At 44.4% G+C, this 24628-nt stretch overlaps 1 protein-coding gene across 4 annotated transcripts in view; it reads left to right on the top strand.

Moving 5' to 3' along the window:
- LOC122692052 (cytochrome P450 2B4-like) overlaps positions 1–19371 on the top strand; it is a 31136-nt gene extending 11765 nt beyond the window's left edge. For 2 of the 4 annotated variants that reach the window (XM_043899230.1, XM_043899231.1), the window contains exons 4-9: positions 8728–8890; positions 8980–9129; positions 9848–10008; positions 10483–10659; positions 11872–12013; positions 13183–13520. In XM_043899230.1, coding sequence (XP_043755165.1) covers positions 8728–8890; positions 8980–9129; positions 9848–10008; positions 10483–10659; positions 11872–12013; positions 13183–13499 — 1110 coding nt within the window. In that variant the 3' untranslated portion in view covers positions 13500–13520. Of the gene's footprint in view, positions 1–4004; positions 4178–8727; positions 8891–8979; positions 9130–9847; positions 10009–10482; positions 10660–11871; positions 12014–13182; positions 13521–17885 lie in introns of those variants that run through there. The other 2 variants (XM_043899228.1, XM_043899232.1) reach the window with 2 other exon arrangements.
- Positions 19372–24628: the final 5257 nt, after the last annotated feature.

Raw genomic sequence — 24628 nt, 5'->3', positions numbered from 1 at the left:
CAACGGCCAGAGTGCTCCAAGGTCACCTGGCTAGTGAGTGGAGAAGCGAGATTCACACTGTGGGTCCCTGGCTCTTGAGCTCAAACTTTTCACTCAGCTCCTTTCTGCCCCGAGATAGTTTAAAATGAGGCTGAAGTTCACATCATGTAAATAACTAGTTTAAAGTGTATGATTTGGTGGCATTTAGTTCATTCACAAACCTGACCATCACCACTACTCTCTAGTTCCAAACATTTTCATCACCCAGAAGAAAACCTGGTACCCACTAGTAGTCATTCCCCATTTGCCCTTCTCCTCAGCCCCTGGTAACACCAAATGCTTGCTGTTTCCATGGATTTACCAGTTCAGCACATTTCATATAAATGAATTATACAATCTTGGGTTTTAGTGTCTGGCTTTTTTTACTTAGTGTGGTGTTGTCCATCACATCCGTGTTGGAGGTCATAGTTGTACAGAGTGGTCCTCCCTCATCTTCATCTTCTTGCCTCTCCCTCCTCCTTCCCTTCATGAAGGGGCCCATCAGCCCATGGCCCCTGAGCTGTGTGGTTCTATAATGGGGTCTTGGATTCCCTGATATTCCCCTTCCAGTACCCTGAGCCACAAATAAACATCCTATATCTGGCATCCCTGGGGCAGGTGATTCTAGCAGTTTACATATGACTCATTTTTTGTGATCCCTAGCAGGTTACATATGACTCATTTATTATCTAATCACTAGGGATCTTTTGAGAGGTGAGAATTCTCCTTCCATTTTTTCATGAAATGTTCCCTTGGTATCTGCAATTTTATTGAAAAGATCTCTAGTCTTTCCCATTCTATTGTTTATCTACATTGCTTTATGTCATTCACTTAGGAAGGCTTTCTTATTTCTCCTTGCTATACTTTGGAACTCTGCATTCAAATGGATATACTTTTCCTTTTCTCCTTTGCCTTTAGCTTCTCTTTCGCCTTTCTTTCAAAGCTTTCTGCTTTGCCCTTGTACTCATCTCACACCCTACAAAGTCATGCTCCAAGCCAGGCTTCAACAGTACGTGAGCTGTGAACTTCCAGATGCTCAAGCTGGATTTAGAAAAGGCAGAGAAACCAGAGATCAAATTGCCAACATCTGCTGGATCATCAAAAAAGCAAGAGAATACCAGGAAAACATCTACTTCTACTTTACTGACTATGCCAAGCCTTTGACTGTCCAGATCACAACAAACTATGGAAAACTCTTCAAGAGATGGAAATACCAGACCACCCTACCTGCCTACTGAGAAATCAGTATGAAGGTCAAGAAGCAACATTAGAACTGGACATGGAACAACAGACTGGTTCCAAACTGGGAAAGGAGTATGTCAAGGCTGTATATTATCACCCTGCTTATTTAACTTATATAATGCAGAGTCAGTTTAGTTCAATTCAGTCACTCAGTCGTGTCCGACTCTTTGCGACCCCATGAATCGCAGCACGCCAGGCCTCACTGTCCATCACCAACTACCGGAGTTTACTCAAACTCATGTCCATTGAGTCAGTGATGCCATCCAACCATCTCATCCTCTGTCGTCCCCTTCTCCTCCTGCCCCCAATCCCTCCCAGCATCAGGTCTTTTCCAATGAGTCAACTCTTCACATGAGGTGGCCAAAGTATTGGAGTTTCAGCTTCAACATCAGTCCTTCCAGTGAACACCCAGGACTGATCTCCTTCAGGATGGACTGGTTGGATCTCCTTGCAGTCCAAGGGACTCTCAAGAGTCTTTTCCAACACCACAGTTCAAAAGCATCAATTTTTCAGCGCTCAGCTTTCTTCACAGTCCAACTGTCACATCCATACATGACCACTGGAAAAACCATAGCCTTGACTAGATGGACCTTTGTTGGCAATGTAATGTCTTTGCTTTTTAATATGCTGTCTAGGTCGGTCATAACTTTCCTTCCAAGGAGTAAGCGTCTTTTAATTTCATGACTGCAATCACCATCTGCAGTGGTTTTGGAGCCTCCAAAAAATAGTCCAACACTGTTTCCACTGTTTCCCCATCTATTTCCCATGAAGTGATGGGACCAGATGCCATGACCTTAGTTTTCTGAATGTTGAGCTTTAAGCCAACTTTTTCACTCTCCTCTTTCACTTTCATCAAGAGGCTTTTTAGTTCCTCTTCACTTTCTGCCATAAGGGTGGTGTCATCTGCGTATCTGAGGTTATTGATATTTCTCCCAGCAATCTTGATTCCAACTTGTGCTTCTTCCAGCCTGGTGTTTCTCAGTATGTACTTTGCATATAAGTTAAACAAGCAGGGTGACAATATACAGCCTTGACGTACTCCTTTTCCTATTTGGAACCAGTCTGTTGTTCTATGTCCAGTTCTAACTGTTGCTTCCTGACCATCATGCAAAATGCCGGGCTGGATGAAGCACAAGCTGGAATCAAGATTGCCAAGAGAAATATCAATAACCTCAGATATGCAGATAACACCACCCTTATGGCAGAAAGCAAAGAGGAACTAAAGAGCCTCTTGATGAAAGTGAATGAGAAGAGTGAAAAAAACTGGCTTAAAATTCAACATTCAGAAAACTAACGTCATGCCATCTGGTTCCATCACTTCATGGCAAATAGATGGGGAAACAATGAAAACAGTGAGAGACTTTACTTTGGGGGGCTCCAAAATAACTGCAGATGGTGATGGCAGCCATGAAATTAAAAGATGCTTGCTCCTTGGAAGGAAAGTTATGACTAACCTAGACAGCATATTAAAAAGCAAAGACATTACTTTGCCAACAAATGTCCATCTACTCAAAGCTATGGTTTTTCCAGTAGTCATGTATGGATGTGAGAGTTGGACTATAAGGAAAGCTGAGCACTGAAAAATTGATGCTTTTGAACTGTGGTGTTGGAGAAGACTCTTGAGAGTCCCTTAGGCAGCAAGGAGATCCAACCAGTCCATCCTAAAGGAATCAGTCCTAAATACTCATTGGAAGGACTAATGCTGAATCTGAAGCTCCAATACTTTGACCACCTGATGTGAAGAACCTGCTCATTGGGAAAGACCCTGATGCTGGGAAAGATTGAAAGCAGGAGGAGAAGGGGATGACAGAGGATAAGATGGTTGGATGACATCACTGACTCAATGGATGTGAGTTTGAATAAGCTCCGGGAGTTGGTGATGGACAGGGAGGCCTGGCATGCTGCAGTCCATGGGGGCAAAGAGCCGGATATGACTGAGTTACTGAACTGAATTCTCCTTCCCCTCAATGCCTGTTGCTTGAGGGAAAACATACTGTCTTGTTCTACACTCTACTCTCAATACCTGGAGCAGTATGTGGCAGGTGACAGGTGTCTAAAATATTTGCCGAAGGGATTTCCTTGTTGGTCCAGTGATTAACTCTGAACTTCCACTGCAGGGGGCATGGGTTCCTACTCTAGTTGGGGAAGATTCCACATGTCACACGATGGGGCAAAATAAAATGATAAGATGAAATAAAATAAAACACTTGTTGTGAAATGAATGAATGAATGATCTCAGACCACATGGAGTTAGGTCTTCCATCAGACCCCGCCTCCTCCTCCACACCACACTCTCCACAGATGTACAGACAAACCCAAAGCCCCAGCGGGCACAGGACGCCCATTTCTGCTGGCCAGCTAACCTCAATCTCTCATGATGCAATGCCACTCCCTGATAAAACTGTCTGAGAGCTGCCCTTGTGGTGCCAACACTAAACACAGCCTCCACAAGTTCCTGGAGCTGACATCACTCCTCTTCCTTGGGGGACATGCTCTCTGTTCAAGGAAATCACCCACCAAGACAGCTCCAACCCACAAGGGCTTATCGGAAGCTGCTTGGGATCCACAGATGATAAACATCATGGCCTCTGCAGCACCTGGTCCTTTGGGCTCCCTGTTGTCTCTGGAGAGTTAGCAGGAGCTCTGCCAAGGGAGGATCCTGGCACACCTTCCCCACCCATAGGGCAAAATAACAAACAACAGAGTAAGCTACCTTTAAGAGGGCCAGCGGGATCGAAGGCAGGCCCAGACCATGGCTCTCTCCGCCATCCTGCTCCTCATTATCTTCACTGGCCTCCTGCTCTTATGGGGCCACCCTGCCTCCTGGGGCCGCCTCCCTCCTGGACCCTGGCCTCTGCCCTTCCTGGGGAATGTCTTGCAAATGGACCAGAAGGGCCTCCTCAAGTCTTTCCAGGCGGTGAGATGGAAAGGACAAAGGGGGTGGAATCATTAAATAAGGGATTGGCTACCCACTCCAGTATTCTTGTCTGGAGATTTCCATGGACAGAGCCTGGCTGGCTACACTCCACGAGATCACAAAGAGTTGGACACAACAGAGTGACTAACACTTTCATTTTATATATAGTAGTGTATATATGTTAATCCAAATTCCCCAATTTATCACACTCCCTTTCCCTACTAGGTAACTGTAAGTTTGTTTTCTAGATCTGTGACTCAACTTCTCTTTTGTAAACAAGTCTGTTTATACCATTATTTTAAAGATTCAATGTATATGTGACACCATGTATTTGTCTTTCTGTGTCTGACTTACTTTGCTCAGGATGACAGTTTCGAGGTCCATCTATGTTGTTGAAAATGGCATTACTTCATTGATTTTTATGGCTGAGTAATATACCATTGTATATATGTACCACTTCTTTTTTACCCACTCCTCTATCTATGGGCATTTAGGTTGCCTCCATGTCCTGGCTATTGTAGACAGTGCTGCAGTAAACACTGGGGGGCATGTATCTTTTCAACTTATGATTTTCTTTGGATATAAGCTCAAGAGTGGGATTCCTGGGTCATAAGGCAACTATCTTTATAGTTTTCAGAAGAACATCCATACTGTTCCCCATACTGGCTAGACCAATTTACATTCTTACCAGCAGTGTAGGAGGGTTCCTTTGGAGAGAGACATTCAAATAGATGTGAGACTTTGAGCTGTGACACTGTGTGGGTTGGGAGGGAGAGATTTTATAACTTGGATGTGGGGGAGTCTCTGTAATTCTTTTTTTTTTTTTTTTCATTTTAAAACATTTATTTATTTTAATTGGAGGCTAATTACTTTACAATATTGTAGTCGTTTTTGCCATACATTGACATGAATCAGCCATGGGTGTACATACGTTCTCCATAATGAACCCTCTCCCACCTCCCTCCCAATCCCATCCCTCTGGGTCATCCCAGTGCATCAGCCCTGAGCACCCTGTCTCATGCATCAAACCTAGACTGGCAATCTGTTTCACATATGATAATACACACGTTTCAGTGCTATTCTCTCGGATCATCCCACCCTCGCCTTCTCCCGTGGAGTCCAAAAGACTGTTCTATACATCTGTGTCTCTTTTGCTGTCTCGCATATAGGGTTATCATTACCATATTTCTAAATTCCATATATATGCATTAGTATACTGTATTGGTGTTTTTCTTTCTGACTTACTTCACTCTGTATAATAGGCTCCAGTTTCATCCACATTAGAACTGATTCAAATATATTCTTTTGAATAGCTGAGTAATCTTCCATTGTGTATACATACCACAGCTTCCTTATCCATTCGTCTGCTGATGGGCATCTAGGTTGCTTCCATGTCCTGGCTATTATAAACAGTGCTGCGATGAACATTGGGGTACACATGTCTCTTTCAATTCTGGTTTCCTCAGTGTGTATGCCCAGCAGTGGGATTGCTGGGTCATATGGCAGTTCTATTTCCAGTTTTTTAAGGAATCTCCACACTGTTCTCCATAGTGGCTGTACTAGTTTGCATTCCCACCAACAATGAAAGCGGGTTCCCTTTTCTCCACATCCTCTCCAGCATTTACTGTTTGTAGATTTCTGGATAGCAGCCATTCTGACCCGTGTGAGATGGTACCTCATTGTGGTTTTGATTTGCATTTCTCTGATAATGAGTGATGTTGAGCATCTTTTCATGTGTTTATTAACTATCTGTATGTCTTCTTTGGAGAAATGTCTGTTTAGTTCTTTGGCCCATTTTTTGATTGGGTCATTTATTTTTGTGGAATTGAGCTGCACGAGCTGCTTGTATATTTTTGAGATTAACTCTTTGTAAGTTGCTTTGTTTGCTATTATTTTCTCCCATTCTAAAGGCTGTCTTTTCACCTTGCTTATAGTTTCCTTCGTTGTGTGAAAGCTTTTAAGTTTAATTAGGTCCCATTTGTTTATTTTTGCTTTTATTTCCAATATTCTGGGAGGTGGGTCATAGAGGATCCTGCTGTGATTTATGTCGGAAAGTGCTTTGCCTGTGTTTTCCTCTAGGAGTTTTATAGTTTCTGGTCTTACATTTAGATCTTTAATCCATTTTGAGTTTATTTTTGTGTATGCTGTTAGAAAGTGTTCTAGTTTCATTCTTTTACAAGTGGTTGACCAGTTTTCCCAGCACCACTTGTTAAAGAGATTGCCTTTTCTCTATTGTATATTCTTGCCTCTTTTGTCAAAAATAAGGTGTCCATGGGTGTGTGGATTTATCTCTGGGCTTTCTATTTTGTTCCTTTGATCTATATTTCTGTCTTTGTGCCAGTACCATGCTGCCTTGATGACTGTAGCTTTGTAGTAGAGCCTGAAGTCAGGCAGGTTGATTCCTCCAGTTCCATTCTTCTTTCTCAAGATTGCTTTGGCTATTCGAGGTTTTTTGTATTTCCATACAAATTGTGAAATTATTTGTTCTAGTTCTCTGAAAAATACCATTGAGAGTCAAAAGGGGAAGAGAGTAATCAAGCCGTTAATCACAGTCCTAAGTAAAAATGGGTACTGAAGATTGGATTCTTAAAGGTACAAAATTTATGACAAATGCCAAAAAGCAAAGATTAAAAATCCAGAGTAGAGGTTAGACTCTAGAAAATGCAGTATTAAAAAAAAAATCAAAAAAATTATTAAAAATATAAATGAAGTTTGCTTCAAAAATAGGGTCCTTTTTTTTTTTTTGCAAGGTAATAATAGGTTATAAAAATGAAAATTAAAGGAGTAATAGAGGACTTAACATTTTTTTAGTTTAAAAAAATTTAAAAAATTATAATAGTAAAAATATATCTAGGAATTTCTCTGGAGCTGTTGTAGACAGTGTGGGGTTAGTTCAGTTTCAGATAGTTCTTTGTTTCAGCTTACACTTCTCAAGATCTATAGGCCCCTTCCAGTGTAGCCGGTGCTAACTACAGGGTTTTCATCTGTTGCACCTGTCACTTCCAAAGCGGTTCCCTCTGTTTATTTTGGCTTCTTCTGTTTGCAGGTCTCTTCAGTGTCTTATTTCTGCCCTGACACAAGGGGGCAAAGGTGGTCACTTATTTAGGCTCACTTGTTCAGTTGTGCTGTGGATAGGGAGGAATACTGCAAACAAATATCACTGGCATGTGTGGGGAGTGCTCGCAGTGTCTCAGCCACACTGGGTTTGCCCCCGCTCACGGTGTGTGTGCTTTCCCAGTCTACACTGCTCAGGCTCCAGGTTGCTCTGCAGGGGAACTGTCTAAAGTGGGCCCTTGGTTGTGTGGATTTCCCAGGTCTAAGCCACTCAGGTTCAGGTTCTCAGATACTCCACAAAGGCACAGACTCGGTTGGGCCTGCGTTTTGTGCCCTTCCCAGGTCCGAGCAGCTCAGGGACCAGGTGCTTGGTGAGCGCACTCTCCCCAGGTAGTGGGTGTCTCTTATTGCCTCCCCCATCCCAGCCACTCAGTTTCCTGGGTACGCAGCAGGCACGCCATCTCAGGTGTACTGTGTGTCTCTTCTGGGGAGCTGATCTCTGGCTGCGACCCTCCTGGTGGATGTCAACCATCCAGAATCCCAGGAAGTCTTGGTTAGCAACTGGGAGCCTGCTCGCAGTTTGGTAGAGGAGGATGCCATCTCTGGGACGGAGATTGCCCCTTTCCGGCTCTGGCTGCTGGGCTTTTTGTGGGATAGTTCTCTCTCTCTCTCCCTCTCTCTCTCTCTCTCTCTCCTTCTCCCCCTCCCCCTCTCTCTGGCTATCCCACAGTTTGGGTTGCTATCTCACATTAGCTCTCTCAGATTGCCCTTGGGGCTTTCAGGCCCAGTCCTTACCCTAAGCAAAGCAGCCCACGCCTCCCTGTTCAGCCCCTGCTTGCTGGTGGTGGATGCTAGTGTCTGGGCTCCTTCTCTGCTGGGAGTTGCTGGGAGTCACATAATCTGTGGGTTTTATTTATTTATTTATTTTTCCTCCTGGTTATGTTGCCCTCTGAGATTCCAATACTCCCCACAGACCTGCCGGTGAGAGGGTTTCCTGATGTTTGGAAGCTTCTCCTCTTTTAAGACTCCCTTCCCAGGATGGGTCTCTGTCCCTAACTCTTTTGTCTCTCTTTTTATCTTTTATATTTTGTCCTACCTCCTTTCAAAGACAATGGGCTGGCTTTCTGGGTGCCTGATATCCTCTGCCAGCATTCAGAAATTGTTTTGTGGAATTCGCTCAGCATTCAAATGTTCTTTTGATGAATTTGTCAGGGAGAAAGTGGTCTCCTTGTCCTATTCCTCTGCCAACTTAGGACCATGCCCTCTGTAATTCTTGAAAGCAAAGCTGGGAGAACTCAGGGTAAAGTCAACAGAGGCAGATGCTTGGAGTCAGGTGATATATGTGAGGTACAGAGGAGACAATAGAGTTCCAGTCTTTGCTCTTCCCTGATGGGGCTGTAGCCTTCAGGGTAGGCTAACTGGGAGGTGTGATCCAGGGGTGAGGTGGCGATCCTTCTCTTGAGTCAGAGAGTGAGACCTGGACTTTGCCCCTACAGCTACGGGAGAAATACGGGGATGTCTTTACTGTCTACCTGGGGTCTCGGCCTGCCGTCATCCTGTGGGGGTATGAGGCGATGAGGGAGGCCCTGGTGGATCAGGCTGAGGCGTTCTCTGGCCGAGGGCACATCGCCATCCTTGACCCTGTCTTCCAGGGAACAGGTGAGTGGGGGACGAGGGTGAGGATTAGGGAGAGGAGGAAGGACTATCCCATGTGTCTTCTCAACCTTCCTTCCATGCCCCACCATCAGGTGTGGTCTTTGCCAATGGAAAGTCATGGAAGGTTCTACGGCAATTCTCTGTGACCACCATGAAAGACTTTGGGATGGGGAAGCGGACTATTGAGGAACGAATCAAGAAGGAGGCTCAGTGTCTGGTGGAGGAGCTTCGGAAATCCCAGGGTGAGTGCAAGCTGGGTAGAGGTGGGGATGAGATGGGGTGAGAGAGAGAGGGAGAGGGCATATGACTGATAAAGAGAGATCCAGGGACAAAGACAGAGAGAGGCAGAAACAGGTTCAGATAAAGAGAGGACGAGGAGATAGAGACAGAAAAAGAGAAAGAGAATGAGGAAAAACAGAGAGAGAGAGACTAGCAAAGAGAGGGAGAGGCAGAGAAAGTAGACAGAAGCACAGAGAGCATAGACAGAGAGAAACACAGCAAAAGCAAGACAGATATGGAGAAGGTGACACAATAAATCTAGGAACAGAAACTGCAAGGAAAAGTGAAAGAAAAAAGTAAAGGGAGTAGGGAGTTATTAAAGTCAGGGGACACAGAATGTCAATGAGGTTAAGGAGAGGGGCTACAAGATGTGGCAAGAGAACAGAGAAGAAGGAGTGAGTCTGAAAGAAAGAGTGAATGAAAAGACCAGAGAAAGTCCAGAAAAAGTCAGCCCAAGACACAGACCAAGAAAAGCAGCAAGAGACTCAGAGGTGAAGACTTTCAGAAAGAAAATCTTAGATACCCAGTGAAAACCCAGTCAGCCAAGAGAAAGACAAAGAAACTAATCAAAGAAGCTAGGATGAGATGGCACCAGCCAGGATGAGATGGCACCAGTCAGATCAGAGCCAACCAGAAGGACTGTGCAGGGGACCCCTCCCCCTGACAGACCTCTCTCCTCAGGGGCCTACCTGGATCCTCATTTCCTCTTTAACTCTATCAGCGCCAACATAATCTGCTCCATTGTCTTTGGTGAGCGCTTTAATTACCAAGACCCTAGACTATTACGGCTGCTACATTTACTTAATGAAATCTTCATCATTCTCTGCTCCTTCTATACCCAGGTAAGTTATCAACCGCATAGTGGGCCAGCAATCAGGGTGGTGGACCCCAGGAAAAGATCAGATACTTTCTGTCCTGAACACTAAACATGGAAGGTTTAGTGACCCGCCCAGGTGAGGCCATCCGTCAGTTCGGGGGTCAGAATCAGGCCTTGGACAAGGACGGGCTTCCAGAGAAGGAACCTCAGTAGATGTGAGAGTGACTGGAGCTGGGTGCAGAGGTCCATGCACCACTCTGTGTGTGTGTGTGTGTGTGTGTGTGTGTGTGTGTGTGTGTGTGTGTGTGTGTGTGTGTGTGTGCATGTGTGCGTGTGTATGAGTGTGCGGGCATGCACTCTGTTGGGAGGCACACCCTCCAAGTCCACAGGGTGAACGATGCCCTTTAGATGTTGCTGCGTGTGCAGATCAGAACACCAGCACCCACAGCACCAGCCCAGTGAATACAATGGGTTCTGCGCCTTGTCTGCTGCCCTGTAGGTGTTTGAAATCTTCCCGGGCATCTTGAAATACTTTCCTGGCACACACACCCGCTTGTACAGCATGCTTCAAGAAGTGAAAGATTTTATCACTGAGAACGTGGAGAGGCACCAGAAGATGCTGGATCCCAGTGGCCCTAAGGACTTCATTGATTCCTTCCTGCTTCGCATGGACAAGGCAAGACCTGTCCCAGATGGGCGTTGGGGGTGGGAAGCAGAGCGAAGGAAACCGTACTGGCATTGAACTAATATCTTTGGGTGCGATGTACCTGTTCTTTAAATGTTGAAGTAGTTCTCTAAGGATTAGCAAGAAAGCCAAGGTCCACAATCCTCCATTTTTTCCTATGCCTCCCCAAGCCTTCCTCCCAACAGCCTTTAAAGAGATGGTAATTAAGCAGTTAACATGTGTCCAGTAAGCTTTCTCTGAGACACAGCTCACTCCTTCCCCCAGTTGTGACAGAGTCAAGTCTGTTCTGATTGGTCAAGCTCCATGTATATTCAGATAGAGACCAATGTCTGTTTTGATTGGTGCAGGCCAACGTCTGTTCTGATTGGTCTGGCAAGAGCCATACCAGTTGTTAAATATGGACGAGGCAATGGCTGCCCCAGGGGAGCCAGAAAGAGAGTGATGGACACACTACTGACATTGAGCTAGTATCTTTGTGTGGGATGTATGTGTTCTTTAAATATTTAAACACTTCCCTAAGGATTAGCAAGCAGTCCATGATGCAATCCCTCCCCTCTACTCCTTCGTAATCCTCTCCAAGCCTTCCTTCTGGAATGCTTTTAAAGAAATTAAGACCAAAGAGTTAACATGTAGCCCAGTAAGCTTACTCTGAGATGGATCTCACTCCTTCCCCCAATTCTGACAGGCACAGAACTGAGTTTGTTCTGATTAGTCAGAAGCCCACATCTGTTTTAACTGACTGAGACCAATGTCTGTTCTGGCAAGTGCCTACTAGTTGTTAAATATCTTCAGCAATATCCCTGGAATGTCAGCTACAAAGGCCAATCAGAAGTGCAATGACACCCAAGGACAGAGAGAATCAATAACAGCAATGACATCAACAAATTAACCTTTAACTTTCATTGATCTTATCATACATTATCAAAATAACTCCAGGAGGATGTGCTAAGGCACCAAGAGGTTATATTCCTTGCCCAAATACACGCTGATGGTAAATGTTAAGGTCCGAATTTGAAGTCCAGGCACTTTCACTCTGGAGTTCACCCATTTGGTAGCTTTTTGGCCTTGATTAGACAAAAAAAAGGTTCAAGAAAAACAATAACTGGCACAGAGGAACGTGGTGTTGGTAGGGAGATAAGAAGACTCACAAACTGGGAATTTCTGCAGAGGGAAATGTTATGAATCACCCATCCCCATCTCTAGGAGCGCTCAGATCCTGAGAGTGAGTTTCACCAGGAGAACCTCGTTCACACGGTGCTCTCACTGTTTTTTGCTGGTACAGAGACCTCCAGCTCCACACTCTGCTTTGGGTTTCTACTCCTCCTTAAGAACCCTGATGTCTTAGGTGAGCTGGGCATATGGGAGGTGGAGGCCGGGGAGGAATGAGGATCTCTAAGGCCATGCTGGAATGCTGACAGGCTAAGACAGATAACTTCTGTCCTGAGCGATCTGGGGAAAAAAAAATCACCCCTAGAGGGCTTCCCTAGTAGTTCAGCTGGGAAAGAATCCTCCTGCAAGAGACCTGGGTTGGAACCCTGCGCTGGGAAGATCCCCTGGAAGAGGGCATGGCAACCCACTCCAATATTCTTGCCTGGAGAATCCCCATGGACGGAGGAGTCTGGTGGGCTATAGTCCATGGGATTGCAAGGAGTCATACGTGACTGAGCAGCTAAGCACAGCACACAGGCACTTGTAACTTGTAATAAAAGTTTGCTAGGGACAAAGCTCTTTAAAGTTGACAAAGCACTTTAGGATTTACTTTACAAAGAATTTTTCATGCAGGCAAGCACCGTCTGGGGTAGAAGTGTTTGTACTTATGAAGTGTTTTGCAATCTGCCCTGAGAGATGGTAAGGTGCCTGGTGGTTTTCAAAGAATGCTCCTGATGTAAAGCATTACCTTTTGCAGTGCATTTTGCTGTCTACTAAAGTACAGGATTCTCGCCAACTACTCTTTTCCGTGGACTAAGAATTTGACTTTTTCACATATATTGCAATTTACATGGAGAAGGAAATGGCCAATTTACAACTAATTAAAAAGCCCCTCCATTGGTTCTCAGCTGATGGTCTGCAGATCAGACTTGGAGATCCTCTCACCTCATCAGACTCCATTCTTTCATAGGGATGAATTTAAGGCCAGCCTGAGGGAATGACTTATCTAAAATCACATAGCACATGAGTGAGACAAAAGGCGATGACACCAGTTTCATCTAGAACTCATTTTTAGTTGGAAAAGCAAAAAGCACCGTTAAGTGTTGAATGAATTTCCACCCACCCGTCCTTACCCAAGTTACCCCCTGTCATAACTAGAGTAGAAACATCAGACAAGACTTCTCCACAAACAAGCTTCTGATATCTTTTTTGATGCTTTCATTGAGAGGAATGATAACCCAACATCTTAGAAAAGAATTTACAAGACCCTCTCATCAGTCTGCAGGTCATTTTCAGGTCACTTGGTTGAGTCCACTATTATGGGCATTTACTGACATAACCTCCTCCCACCTGAACTGTTCTCAGAGAAAGTCCAGGCAGAAATCGACAGAGTGATTGGTGCACACCGTCTCCCAGCTCTGGAAGATCGGCCAAAAATGCCTTATACAGATGCCGTCATCCACGAGATTCAGAGATTCAGTGACCTAGTCCCTGTTGGTGTCCCCCACTCTGTCATCAAGGACACTCACTTCCGTGGATATTACCTCCCTAAGGTGAGACCAGCAGGGTCACAAATCTTGATTGTAGGTGCTGTCTGCCTCCAATCCTATGGTTCATATCCGGTTTTGGACTATGATAAGAATTTTCATTTCCAGATTTCTATGGAAGAGAAGAGATTTTAGAAATATACTGAAGTCTTCTTTCTTTTGTTCAGTCATATTTATTACCTTTACAAGATATTAGGTTTGCTGGAGAAAGTAGAATATACTTTTGAAGCTTGTTATAGAGTTGGCTTTTTAAATCCTTTTAAAATCATTTCTTCTTAATGTTTATATGAATCCATGTGTTTATGTATACCCATACACACAACAATTGGCTCATACTGTGACAGTCACTTTGCAACTGAGTGACCTTGTCTTTCTGTGCATCTAGCACAGTTTTCAATTTGTGTGTGTGTGTGTGTGTGTGTGTGTGTGAGTGTGTCTTTCTTTTTCTAATATGACAGTTTGCTGTGGATATATTGTTCAGGTCAATGCCTATGGTTGTAACTTATTTTTGTGTGTGTGTATACGTGGTAGCTTACATTGCTGAGTATAGGTGTACCTAGAGGTGATTTCCAGAGTTTTGAATCACCCAATGAACAGCACCCATCAGGTTATATTCTGGCCCCAGTCTTGGAGCAGCTCTTTATAGGGCTCTGCTGAGTCAGATGTGAACCTTTTAGTTGATGGATCATAAAGTAGACCAAAGGGTCTTGGGGATGAGGGATCAGGGTGGTTGGTGAGGATACCTGGAGGGATGGGACACTAGCAACCAAATGGGAGAGAGTCATTTCAACATTCCTGCCACCAACTATAGAGCCGCACAGTGGGCGAAGCTCATTATCAGCTGTGGAGGCACCATAATGGATTCAGCCACTCTTTGTTAATGGTCATTTGGGTTCAGGGTCACAGAAACCCCAGTAAGATAGTATGCGCTGGGAGAGGGCATTAGAGGGCAGACAGCCCTGAAACTACAATCACAGAAAAGTAACCAGTCTAATCACATGGACCACAGCCTTGTCTAACGCAATGAAACTATGAGCCACGCCATCTAGGGCCACCAAAGATGGATGGGTCATGGTGGAGAGTTCTGACAAAATGAGGTCCATTGGAGAAGGGAATGGCAAATCACTTCTTGCCTTGAGAGCCCAATAAACACTATGAAAAGGCAAAAAGATAGAACACTGTTAGATGAACTCCCCTGGTCAATAGGTGCCCAATATGCTGCTGAAGATCAGTAGAGAAATAACCCCCAAAAGAATGAAGAGACAGAGCCAAAGCAAAAACAACACCCAGTTGTGGATGTGACTGGTGATGGAAGCAAGGTCTGATGTTGTAAAGAGCAATATTGCATAGGAACCTGGAATGTTAGGTCCATGAATCAAGGCAAATTGGAAGTGGTCAAACAGGAGATGGCAAGAGTGAATGTCGACATTTTAGGAATCAGCGAACTAAAACGGACTGGAATGGGTGAATTTGACTCAGATGACCATTATATCTACTACTGTGGGCAAGAATCCCTTAGAAGAAATGGAGTAGCCTTCATGGCCAACAAAAGGGTCTGAAATGCAGTACTTGGATGCAATCTCAAAAACGACAGAATGATCTCTGTTCATTTCCAAGGCAAACCATTCAATATCACGATAATGCAAGCCTATGCCCCAACCAGCAATGCTGAAGAAGCTGAAGTTGAATGGTTCTATAAAGACCTACAAGACCTTCTAGAACTAACACCCCAAAAAGATGTCCTTTTCATTATAGGGGACTGGAACACAAAAGTAGGAAGTCAAGAAACACCTGGAGTAACAGGCAAATTTGGCTTTGGAGTACAGAATGAAGAAGGGCAAAGGCTAATAGAGTTTTGCCAAGAGAACGCACTGGTCACAGCAAACACCCTCTTCCAACAACACAAGAGAAGACTCTACACATGGACATCACCAGATGGTCAACACCGAAATCAGATTGATTCTATTCTTTGCAGTCAAAGATGGAGAAGCTCTATATAGTCAGCAAAAACAAGACAAGGAACTGACTGTGGCTCAGATCATGAACCCCTTATTGCCAAATTCAGACTTAAATTGAAGAAAGTAGGGAAAACCACTAGACCATTCTGGTATGACCTAAGTCAAATCCCTAAAGAATACACAGTGGAAGTGAGAAATAGATTTAAGTGACTGGATCTGGTAGACAGAGTGCCTGAAGAAGTATGGATGGAGGTTTGTGACATTGTACGGGAGACAGGGATCAAGACCAATCCCAAGAAAAAGAAATGCAAAAGGGCAAAATGGCTGTCTGAGGAGGCCTTACAAATAGCTGTGAAAAGAAGAGAAGTCAAAAGCAAAGGAGAAAAGGAAAGATATACCCATTTGAATGCAGAGTTCCAAAGAATAGCAAGGAGAGATAAGAAAACCTCCCTCAGTGATCAGTGCAAAGAAATAGAGGAAAACAATAGAATGGGAAAGACTGGAGATCTCTTCAAGAAAAGTAGAGATACCAAGGGAACATTTCAAGCAAAGATGGGCTCAATAAAGGACAGAAATGGTATGCACCTAACAGAAACAGAAGATATTAAGAAGAGGTGGCAAGAATACACAGAAGAGCTGTACAAAAAAAGATCTTCATGACACAGATAATCATGATGGTGTGATCACTCACCTGGAGCCAGACATCCTGGAATGTGAAGTCAAGTGGGCCTTAGGAAGCTTCTCTATGAACAAGGCTAGTGGAGGTGATGGAATTCCAGTTGAACTCTTTCAAATCCTAAAAGATGATGCCTTGAAAGTGCTGCACTCAATATGCCAGCAAATTGGGAAAACCCAGCAGTGGCCACGGGACTGGAAAAGGTCAGTTTTCATCCAAATCCCATAGAAAGGCAATGCCAAAGAATGCTCAAACTACCATACAATTGCACTCATCCCACACACTAGCAAAGTAATGCTCAAAATTCTCCAAGCCAGGCTTCAACAATACATGAACCGTGAACTTCCAGATGTTCAAGCTGGTTTTAGAAAAGGCAGAGGAACCAGAGATTAAATTGCCAACATCCATTGGATCATCAAAAAAGCAAGAGAGTTCCAGAAAAACATCTATTTCTGCTTTATTGACTACGCCAAAGCCTTTGACTGTGTGGATCACAACAAACTGTAAAATTCTGAAAGAGATGGAAATACCAGACCACCTGACCTGCCTCTTGAGAAATCTGTATGCAGTTTAGGAAGCAACAGTTAGAACTGGACATAGACCAACAGACTGGTTCCAAATAGGAAAAGGAGTACGTCAAGGCTGTATATTGTCACCCCGCTTATTTAACTTATATGCAGAATATATCATGAGAAATGCTGGGCTGGATGAAGCACAAGCTGGAATCAAGATTGCTGGGAGAAATATCAATAACCTCAGATATGCAGATGATACCACCACCCTTATGGCAGAAAGTGAAGAAGAACTAAAGATCCTCCTGATGAAAGTGAAAGAGGAGCATCAAAAGTTGGCTTAAAGCTCAACATACAAAAAACTAAGATCATGGCATCTGGCCCCATCACTTCATGGCAAATAGATGGGAAACAGTGGAAACAGTGGTTGACTTTATTTTTCTGGGCTCCAAAATCACTGCAGATGGTGATTGCAGCCAAGAAATTAAAAGACGCTAACTCCTTGGAAGGAAAGTTATGACCGACCTAGACAGCATATTAAAAAGCAGAGACAATACTTTGTCAACAAAGATCCATCTAGTCAAGGCTATGGTTTTTCCAGTGGTCATGTATGGATGTGACAGTTGGACTGTGAAGAAAGCTGAGCGCCCCAAAATTGATGCTTTTGAACTGTGGTGTTGGAGAAGACTCTTGAGAGTCCCTTGGGCTGCAAGGAGATCCAACCAGTCCATCCTAAAGCAGATCAGTCCTGGGTGTTCATTGGAAGGACTGATGCTGAAGCTGAAACTCCAATACTTTGGCCACCCGATGCGAAGAGCTGACTCATTGGAAAATACCCTGATGCTGGGAAAGATTGAGGGCAGGAGGAGAAGGGGATGACAGAGGATGAGATGGTTGGATGGCATCATCAACTCAATGGACATGAGTTTGGGTGGACTCCGCTAGTTGGTGATGGACAGGGAGGCCTGGTGTGCTGCGGTTCGTGGGGTCGCAAAGAGTCAGACACGACCGAGCAACTGAACTGAACTGAACTGAACTGAGCTGAATGAACAGCACCCATCAGGTTATATTCTAGCCCCAGTACTGGAGTCAGTTCTTTATAGGGCTCTGTTGAGTCCGATGTGAGCCTTTTAGTTGATGGATCATAAAGAAGACCAAGGGATCTTGAGGATGAGGGATCAGGGTGGTTGGTGAGGATACCTGGAGGGATGGGACACTAGTAACCAAATGGGGGGAGTCATTTCAACATTCCTGCCACCAACTATAGAGCCACACAGTGGGCGAAGCTCATTATCAGCTGTGGAGGCACCATAATGGATTCAGCCACTCTTTGTTGATGGCCATTTGAATCCACTTGTCTTCGATGTCCTCTTAGTGCATTACCGTGTACCCCATCTTGAGCTCTGCCCTCCAAGACCCACGCCACTTTCAGAGCTCTTCCTCTGCTTGACCTCCCTTCTGCAGAACTTCTCCTGGGTTCTCCCAAGACCCCAGAAGACAACGACCTTATGCTGTAGGCAAATGTGGCAGGGAGGCCGCCCACTGTGTTCCAGGTCTGCTTCCTGCCCCACAGGGGAGGGGCACAGTGAGAAGTGGATCATTTCCCCTCAGAGTCCTTCCATCCAGCCCCTGCCTCTGTCCAAAATTAACATGTGCAGGTTCCTGACTCCTCTCTGCTCACTCTCTTAGTGGAAGTCTATTCTCTGGTCTCTCCTTCATCCAGCCTGCTATAGTCACCACTCATCCCCAGATGGCCCGCTCTGTTGACTGACAATATTTCAGGGTCAAGAAATATCTTCAAAAACTTAGTGTTACCACTACCCTTGGGCTTCCCAGGTGGCACAAGTGGTAAAGAACCCACCTACCAATGCAGGAGACATAAGAGACTGAGTTTGATCCCTGGGTCAAGAAGATCCCCTGAAGGAAGGCATGGCAATCTATTGCAGTATTCTTGCCTGGAGAATCCCAGGGACAGAGGAGCCTGGTAGGCTACAGTACTTAGGGTTGCAAAGAGTTAGACATTCTGAAGCAACTCAGCATACAAGCACTACTGCCCCTAGCACAGTTAGGGTAACTGAGGCACCAACGGAGGGCAAGATTTAGATCCAAGCTTACTGGAGAAGGAAATGGGGGACCCACTCCAGTACTCTTGCCTGGAGAATCCCATGGACAGAGGAGCTTGGCAGGCTATAGTCCATGGGGTCGCAAAGAGTCAGACACGACTGAGCTACCTCACTTTACCCAGAACAGCAGCATCAGTACCAGGTCCTGCGCTTCCCTCCCTTGTCTCCATCTACTCTGCACATCCCTGCCCTTCTCCTGCCTCCTTGAATTGAATTGTCTTGTTCAGCCCTCAACTGCTGTGCTACGTGACTTAATACATCCATTATTTCTCTGACTTTACCCATGACAACCAGTGAACCATTGTCTTTCTGGACAATGGTTATGTCTGCTGCCTTGTTTCCCTGTCTCTTATTTAGGTAAAATGCACATATTGTAAAATTAACCATAAGCATTTTAAGGTGTCCATTTCCATGGCATTTTGTACAATCATAATGTTGTGTAACCATCAATTCTATCTATTCCAAAACATTTTCATAACCCCATAACAAACTCCATCCCACACATCAATATAAATTGGCCATCACAATACTGTAAAGTAATTATCCTCCAATTAAAATTAATAAATAATTTTTTTAAAAACTCCATCCCATTAAGATTTCAGGTCCTGATTCTTTTTTCTCATAGGCCCCTGAAAAACATCAGAATGCTTTTTTGTGTGTATGAATTTACCTATTCTGGAAATTGCATATAAATGGCATTATACAATAAGTGACTATCTCTGGCTCTTTCATTTACCATAATGTTTTCAAGGTTCATCCACATTGTAGCAGATAATAGTACGTCATTTGTTTAATGGCTGACTAGTATTCCATTGTGTGGAAATACATTTTGTGTCTTCTTTCATCAGTTGACTGACATGTTGATTGTTCCACCTTTTGTCTACTGTGGAGAGGTATGTCCATGTGCAAGCGTTGTAGCACTGCAGTGAAGGGTCCCAGGTTCCACATCTGTTTCATTTCCTTACTGAAACACTTTCCACACTTACTCTTTTTTTAAACTTTTTACTTTGTATTGGGGTATCCCTGGTGACTCACAAGATGAAGAATCAGCCTGCAATGTGGGATACCCAGGTTCAATCCGTGAGTTGGGAAGATCCCCTGGAGAAGGGGATGGCCACCCACTCCAGTATGCTTGCCTGGAGAATTCCACGGGGAGAGGAGCCTGGAAGGCTACAGTCCACAGAGTCGCAAAGAGTCGAACATGACTGAGTGACTAACACTCTCAATCTCATATAGCCAGTTAACAAACAAACAAGACTGTGATTATTTCAGGTGAACAGTGAGGTGACTCAGCCATACATGTACATGTATCCATTCTCCTCCAAATTTCTGTGCCATCCAGGCTGCCACATAGCATTGAGCAGGGTTCCTTGTGCTATATCCCTGTTGGTCACCCATTTTAAGTATAGCACTGTGTACATGTTGGTCCCAAACTCCCTAAGCATCCCTTCCCTGCATCCTCCTCCTCAACCATAAATTCATTCTTTAAGTCTGTGAGTCTCTTTTTGTTTTGTAAGTTCGTTTGTATCATTTCTTTTTAGATTCCACATATAAGGGGTGTCATCTGATATTTCTCCTTTTCTGACTTACTCCAATCAGTATGACAATCTCTAGATCCACCCATGTTGCTGCAAATGGCATTATTTCATTCTTTTTAAAGGCTAAGTAAATTCTATTGTATATATATACCATATATTTCTGGGGTTTTGTCTTGTTCATTCATCTGAGGCATAATCCTCTGCCTTTTAATTTTGTTTAGTTTTCTGTGATTGGGGTTTTCATTATCATCAAGTCCTTAATCTTGAATTGTACCAATGACTTCACTGACCCAGGAACCCTAGCTCTGCCCAGTGCAATGGCCTCCTCCTTCAACTGATCTTCAGCTGGGGGGACATGTGGGTTGATGTATGGGAGTCAGTTTATCCATTCAACAGTCCTCTTCTAAGCTTAGAGAGAGGCAAATATGTGGCAAGTAAAGAGAGAGACAGATAAGGATATAGTGAGAGGAAGACAGAGAGACAAGACAGAGACAGAGAAAGACAGGAGAAATACTGGCAGAAAGATCGAGAGAGATGTGAGGTAACACAAGTAGATGGAGGAGAAGGGTGAAGAGGAAGAGGAGGAAGAAGAAGGAGAGAAACAGGGTAAGACAGGAAAAGAGAGAGTGACATAAATAGCAAAGAAGAAACACGGAAGCAGAGAAAAGGGAACTCAGTAGGGAGACTGTAAAACGGGAAAGCACTGCAGACAGAATCAGACTGGCATAGACAGAGAAGGTGAATTAAACAAGATTGAAGAAGGCAGAACAAGGAAGAGGGAAAGAGTATAGAAAGAAACAGTTACAGACAGGAAAAGGGATTGAGGCAAATGACCACGGGCAAGAGCCCAAGGGTGTCCGGTTGCACAGCCCAAGGGATGGGGGGGGACCGAGTGGGAGGGAGCAGAAGTCAGGCTCTTTTGGAAGAGCCTGGTTGCAGAACCAGTTGTAGAATAATCACATGGGAGCTCTTCCCTGAGTATTGCTAAGTTCATGTGTCCTAACTTCTAAATAGGCCTAGATGTGGATCAGGTGTTATTCTAAGAATTTTAACAAACATTAACTTCTTTTACTTCATAGTATCCCTACAAGATAGGTACTGTTCTTCCCATATTAGACATGAAAGACAGTAAAAATGTCAAGTCAGAAATATGCCCATACCTCCATGTGGAAGCACACACACACTCATACACATATCTGAGCAGAAGTATCTGCTTACATTCTGTGGATCCTCTGAACTCTTTGGAAATCAAACAAATGCTACAAACAGTGACATGGAAAGATGAGAAAGTTACATCCACCCAACAAAACACACCTACTTTCAGAGGATCTGGGACTTCTCTAGGAGTCAACCTTGAAAGACAGGTTAAAAGTCAATCTCACACAAATACCTTGCAATGGACACAGGTGTCTGGACTTTGGAAGATGACAGGGCAAAGAATGTGCAAGCACCTGTTGTCCACATCGTGAACCTCTGAGCTCACAGGAAAGCCTATTTGTCTCAGCGAAGGCATCTCTCACACAAAATTATTCCTCTTCTTCACTGCCATCCTCCAGAACTTCTCCGTGGCCAGCCCCTAGACCTCTGAAGACATTGACCTCATTCCCCAGGACAGTGGGGTGGGCAAAGTTTCCTTGATGTTCCAGATCCACTTCCTGCCCCATCAAAGAGGCTGAGGGAAGGTGATTGAGGATGCCAGGGTCACGTGTGTCCCCACCTCTGCAGAGAACTGCCCCTGGGCTCTCTCCCTGTCTTCCTGCCTCTGAGGAACCTGTGCTGTGAGCCAGCATCCCTCCCCTCCATGGATGCCACCTCCTTGGGAAAGTCCCATCTTCAGTCTCACCTCCTTCTGTCCTTTCTCAGCTCTTCTAAACTCAAGGAGGTGTTTTTCTTCCCCCATTTATAGAATGTCAGCAGTGTTCTATGTGTAGAAAATAGGGCTGAATGGGAAAACATGGCTCAGTATCTCTCTCTACTTCTGCCTCTGAGACCACAGCTCACCCCAAGTGACTTCTCCCCTCTTCAACACAACCACAGCTTCCTTTTCTCATCACCTTGTGCTCCTTAATCTGTGCATCCATGAGCTCACTTGAGTCCTCCTTCCAGTAGCCCCTTGAAGTGGGTTCAATTGATTCTGCACACCTTACAGATGAGTAAACAGAAGCTAGGCAACGGCCAGAGTGCTCCAAGGTCACCTGGCTAGTGAGTGGAGAAGCGAGATTCACACTGTGGGTCCCTGGCTCTTGAGCTCAAACTTTTCACTCAGCTCCTTTCTGCCCCGAGATAGTTTAAAATGAGGCTGAAGTTCACATCATGTAAATAACTAGTTTAAAGTGTATGATTTGGTGGCATTTAGTTCATTCACAAACCTGACCATCACCACTACTCTCTAGTTCCAAACATTTTCATCACCCAGAAGAAAACCTGGTACCCACTAGTAGTCATTCCCCATTTGCCCTTCTCCTCAGCCCCTGGTAACACCAAATGCTTGCTGTTTCCATGGATTTACCAGTTCAGCACATTTCATATAAATGAATTATACAATCTTGGGTTTTAGTGTCTGGCTTTTTTTACTTAGTGTGGTGTTGTCCATCACATCCGTGTTGGAGGTCATAGTTGTACAGAGTGGTCCTCCCTCATCTTCATCTTCTTGCCTCTCCCTCCTCCTTCCCTTCATGAAGGGGCCCATCAGCCCATGGCCCCTGAGCTGTGTGGTTCTATAATGGGGTCTTGGATTCCCTGATATTCCCCTTCCAGTACCCTGAGCCACAAATAAACATCCTATATCTGGCATCCCTGGGGCAGGTGATTCTAGCAGTTTACATATGACTCATTTTTTGTGATCCCTAGCAGGTTACATATGACTCATTTATTATCTAATCACTAGGGATCTTTTGAGAGGTGAGAATTCTCCTTCCATTTTTTCATGAAATGTTCCCTTGGTATCTGCAATTTTATTGAAAAGATCTCTAGTCTTTCCCATTCTATTGTTTATCTACATTGCTTTATGTCATTCACTTAGGAAGGCTTTCTTATTTCTCCTTGCTATACTTTGGAACTCTGCATTCAAATGGATATACTTTTCCTTTTCTCCTTTGCCTTTAGCTTCTCTTTCGCCTTTCTTTCAAAGCTTTCTGCTTTGCCCTTGTACTCATCTCACACCCTACAAAGTCATGCTCCAAGCCAGGCTTCAACAGTACGTGAGCTGTGAACTTCCAGATGCTCAAGCTGGATTTAGAAAAGGCAGAGAAACCAGAGATCAAATTGCCAACATCTGCTGGATCATCAAAAAAGCAAGAGAATACCAGGAAAACATCTACTTCTACTTTACTGACTATGCCAAGCCTTTGACTGTCCAGATCACAACAAACTATGGAAAACTCTTCAAGAGATGGAAATACCAGACCACCCTACCTGCCTACTGAGAAATCAGTATGAAGGTCAAGAAGCAACATTAGAACTGGACATGGAACAACAGACTGGTTCCAAACTGGGAAAGGAGTATGTCAAGGCTGTATATTATCACCCTGCTTATTTAACTTATATAATGCAGAGTCAGTTTAGTTCAATTCAGTCACTCAGTCGTGTCCGACTCTTTGCGACCCCATGAATCGCAGCACGCCAGGCCTCACTGTCCATCACCAACTACCGGAGTTTACTCAAACTCATGTCCATTGAGTCAGTGATGCCATCCAACCATCTCATCCTCTGTCGTCCCCTTCTCCTCCTGCCCCCAATCCCTCCCAGCATCAGGTCTTTTCCAATGAGTCAACTCTTCACATGAGGTGGCCAAAGTATTGGAGTTTCAGCTTCAACATCAGTCCTTCCAGTGAACACCCAGGACTGATCTCCTTCAGGATGGACTGGTTGGATCTCCTTGCAGTCCAAGGGACTCTCAAGAGTCTTTTCCAACACCACAGTTCAAAAGCATCAATTTTTCAGCGCTCAGCTTTCTTCACAGTCCAACTGTCACATCCATACATGACCACTGGAAAAACCATAGCCTTGACTAGATGGACCTTTGTTGGCAATGTAATGTCTTTGCTTTTTAATATGCTGTCTAGGTCGGTCATAACTTTCCTTCCAAGGAGTAAGCGTCTTTTAATTTCATGACTGCAATCACCATCTGCAGTGGTTTTGGAGCCTCCAAAAAATAGTCCAACACTGTTTCCACTGTTTCCCCATCTATTTCCCATGAAGTGATGGGACCAGATGCCATGACCTTAGTTTTCTGAATGTTGAGCTTTAAGCCAACTTTTTCACTCTCCTCTTTCACTTTCATCAAGAGGCTTTTTAGTTCCTCTTCACTTTCTGCCATAAGGGTGGTGTCATCTGCGTATCTGAGGTTATTGATATTTCTCCCAGCAATCTTGATTCCAACTTGTGCTTCTTCCAGCCTGGTGTTTCTCAGTATGTACTTTGCATATAAGTTAAACAAGCAGGGTGACAATATACAG

The sequence above is a fragment of the Cervus elaphus genome, chromosome 4 (assembly GCF_910594005.1).
Source record: "Cervus elaphus chromosome 4, mCerEla1.1, whole genome shotgun sequence".
NCBI classification, from domain to species: domain Eukaryota; kingdom Metazoa; phylum Chordata; class Mammalia; order Artiodactyla; family Cervidae; genus Cervus; species Cervus elaphus.
This window is presented reverse-complemented; position numbering and strand designations above follow the sequence as displayed.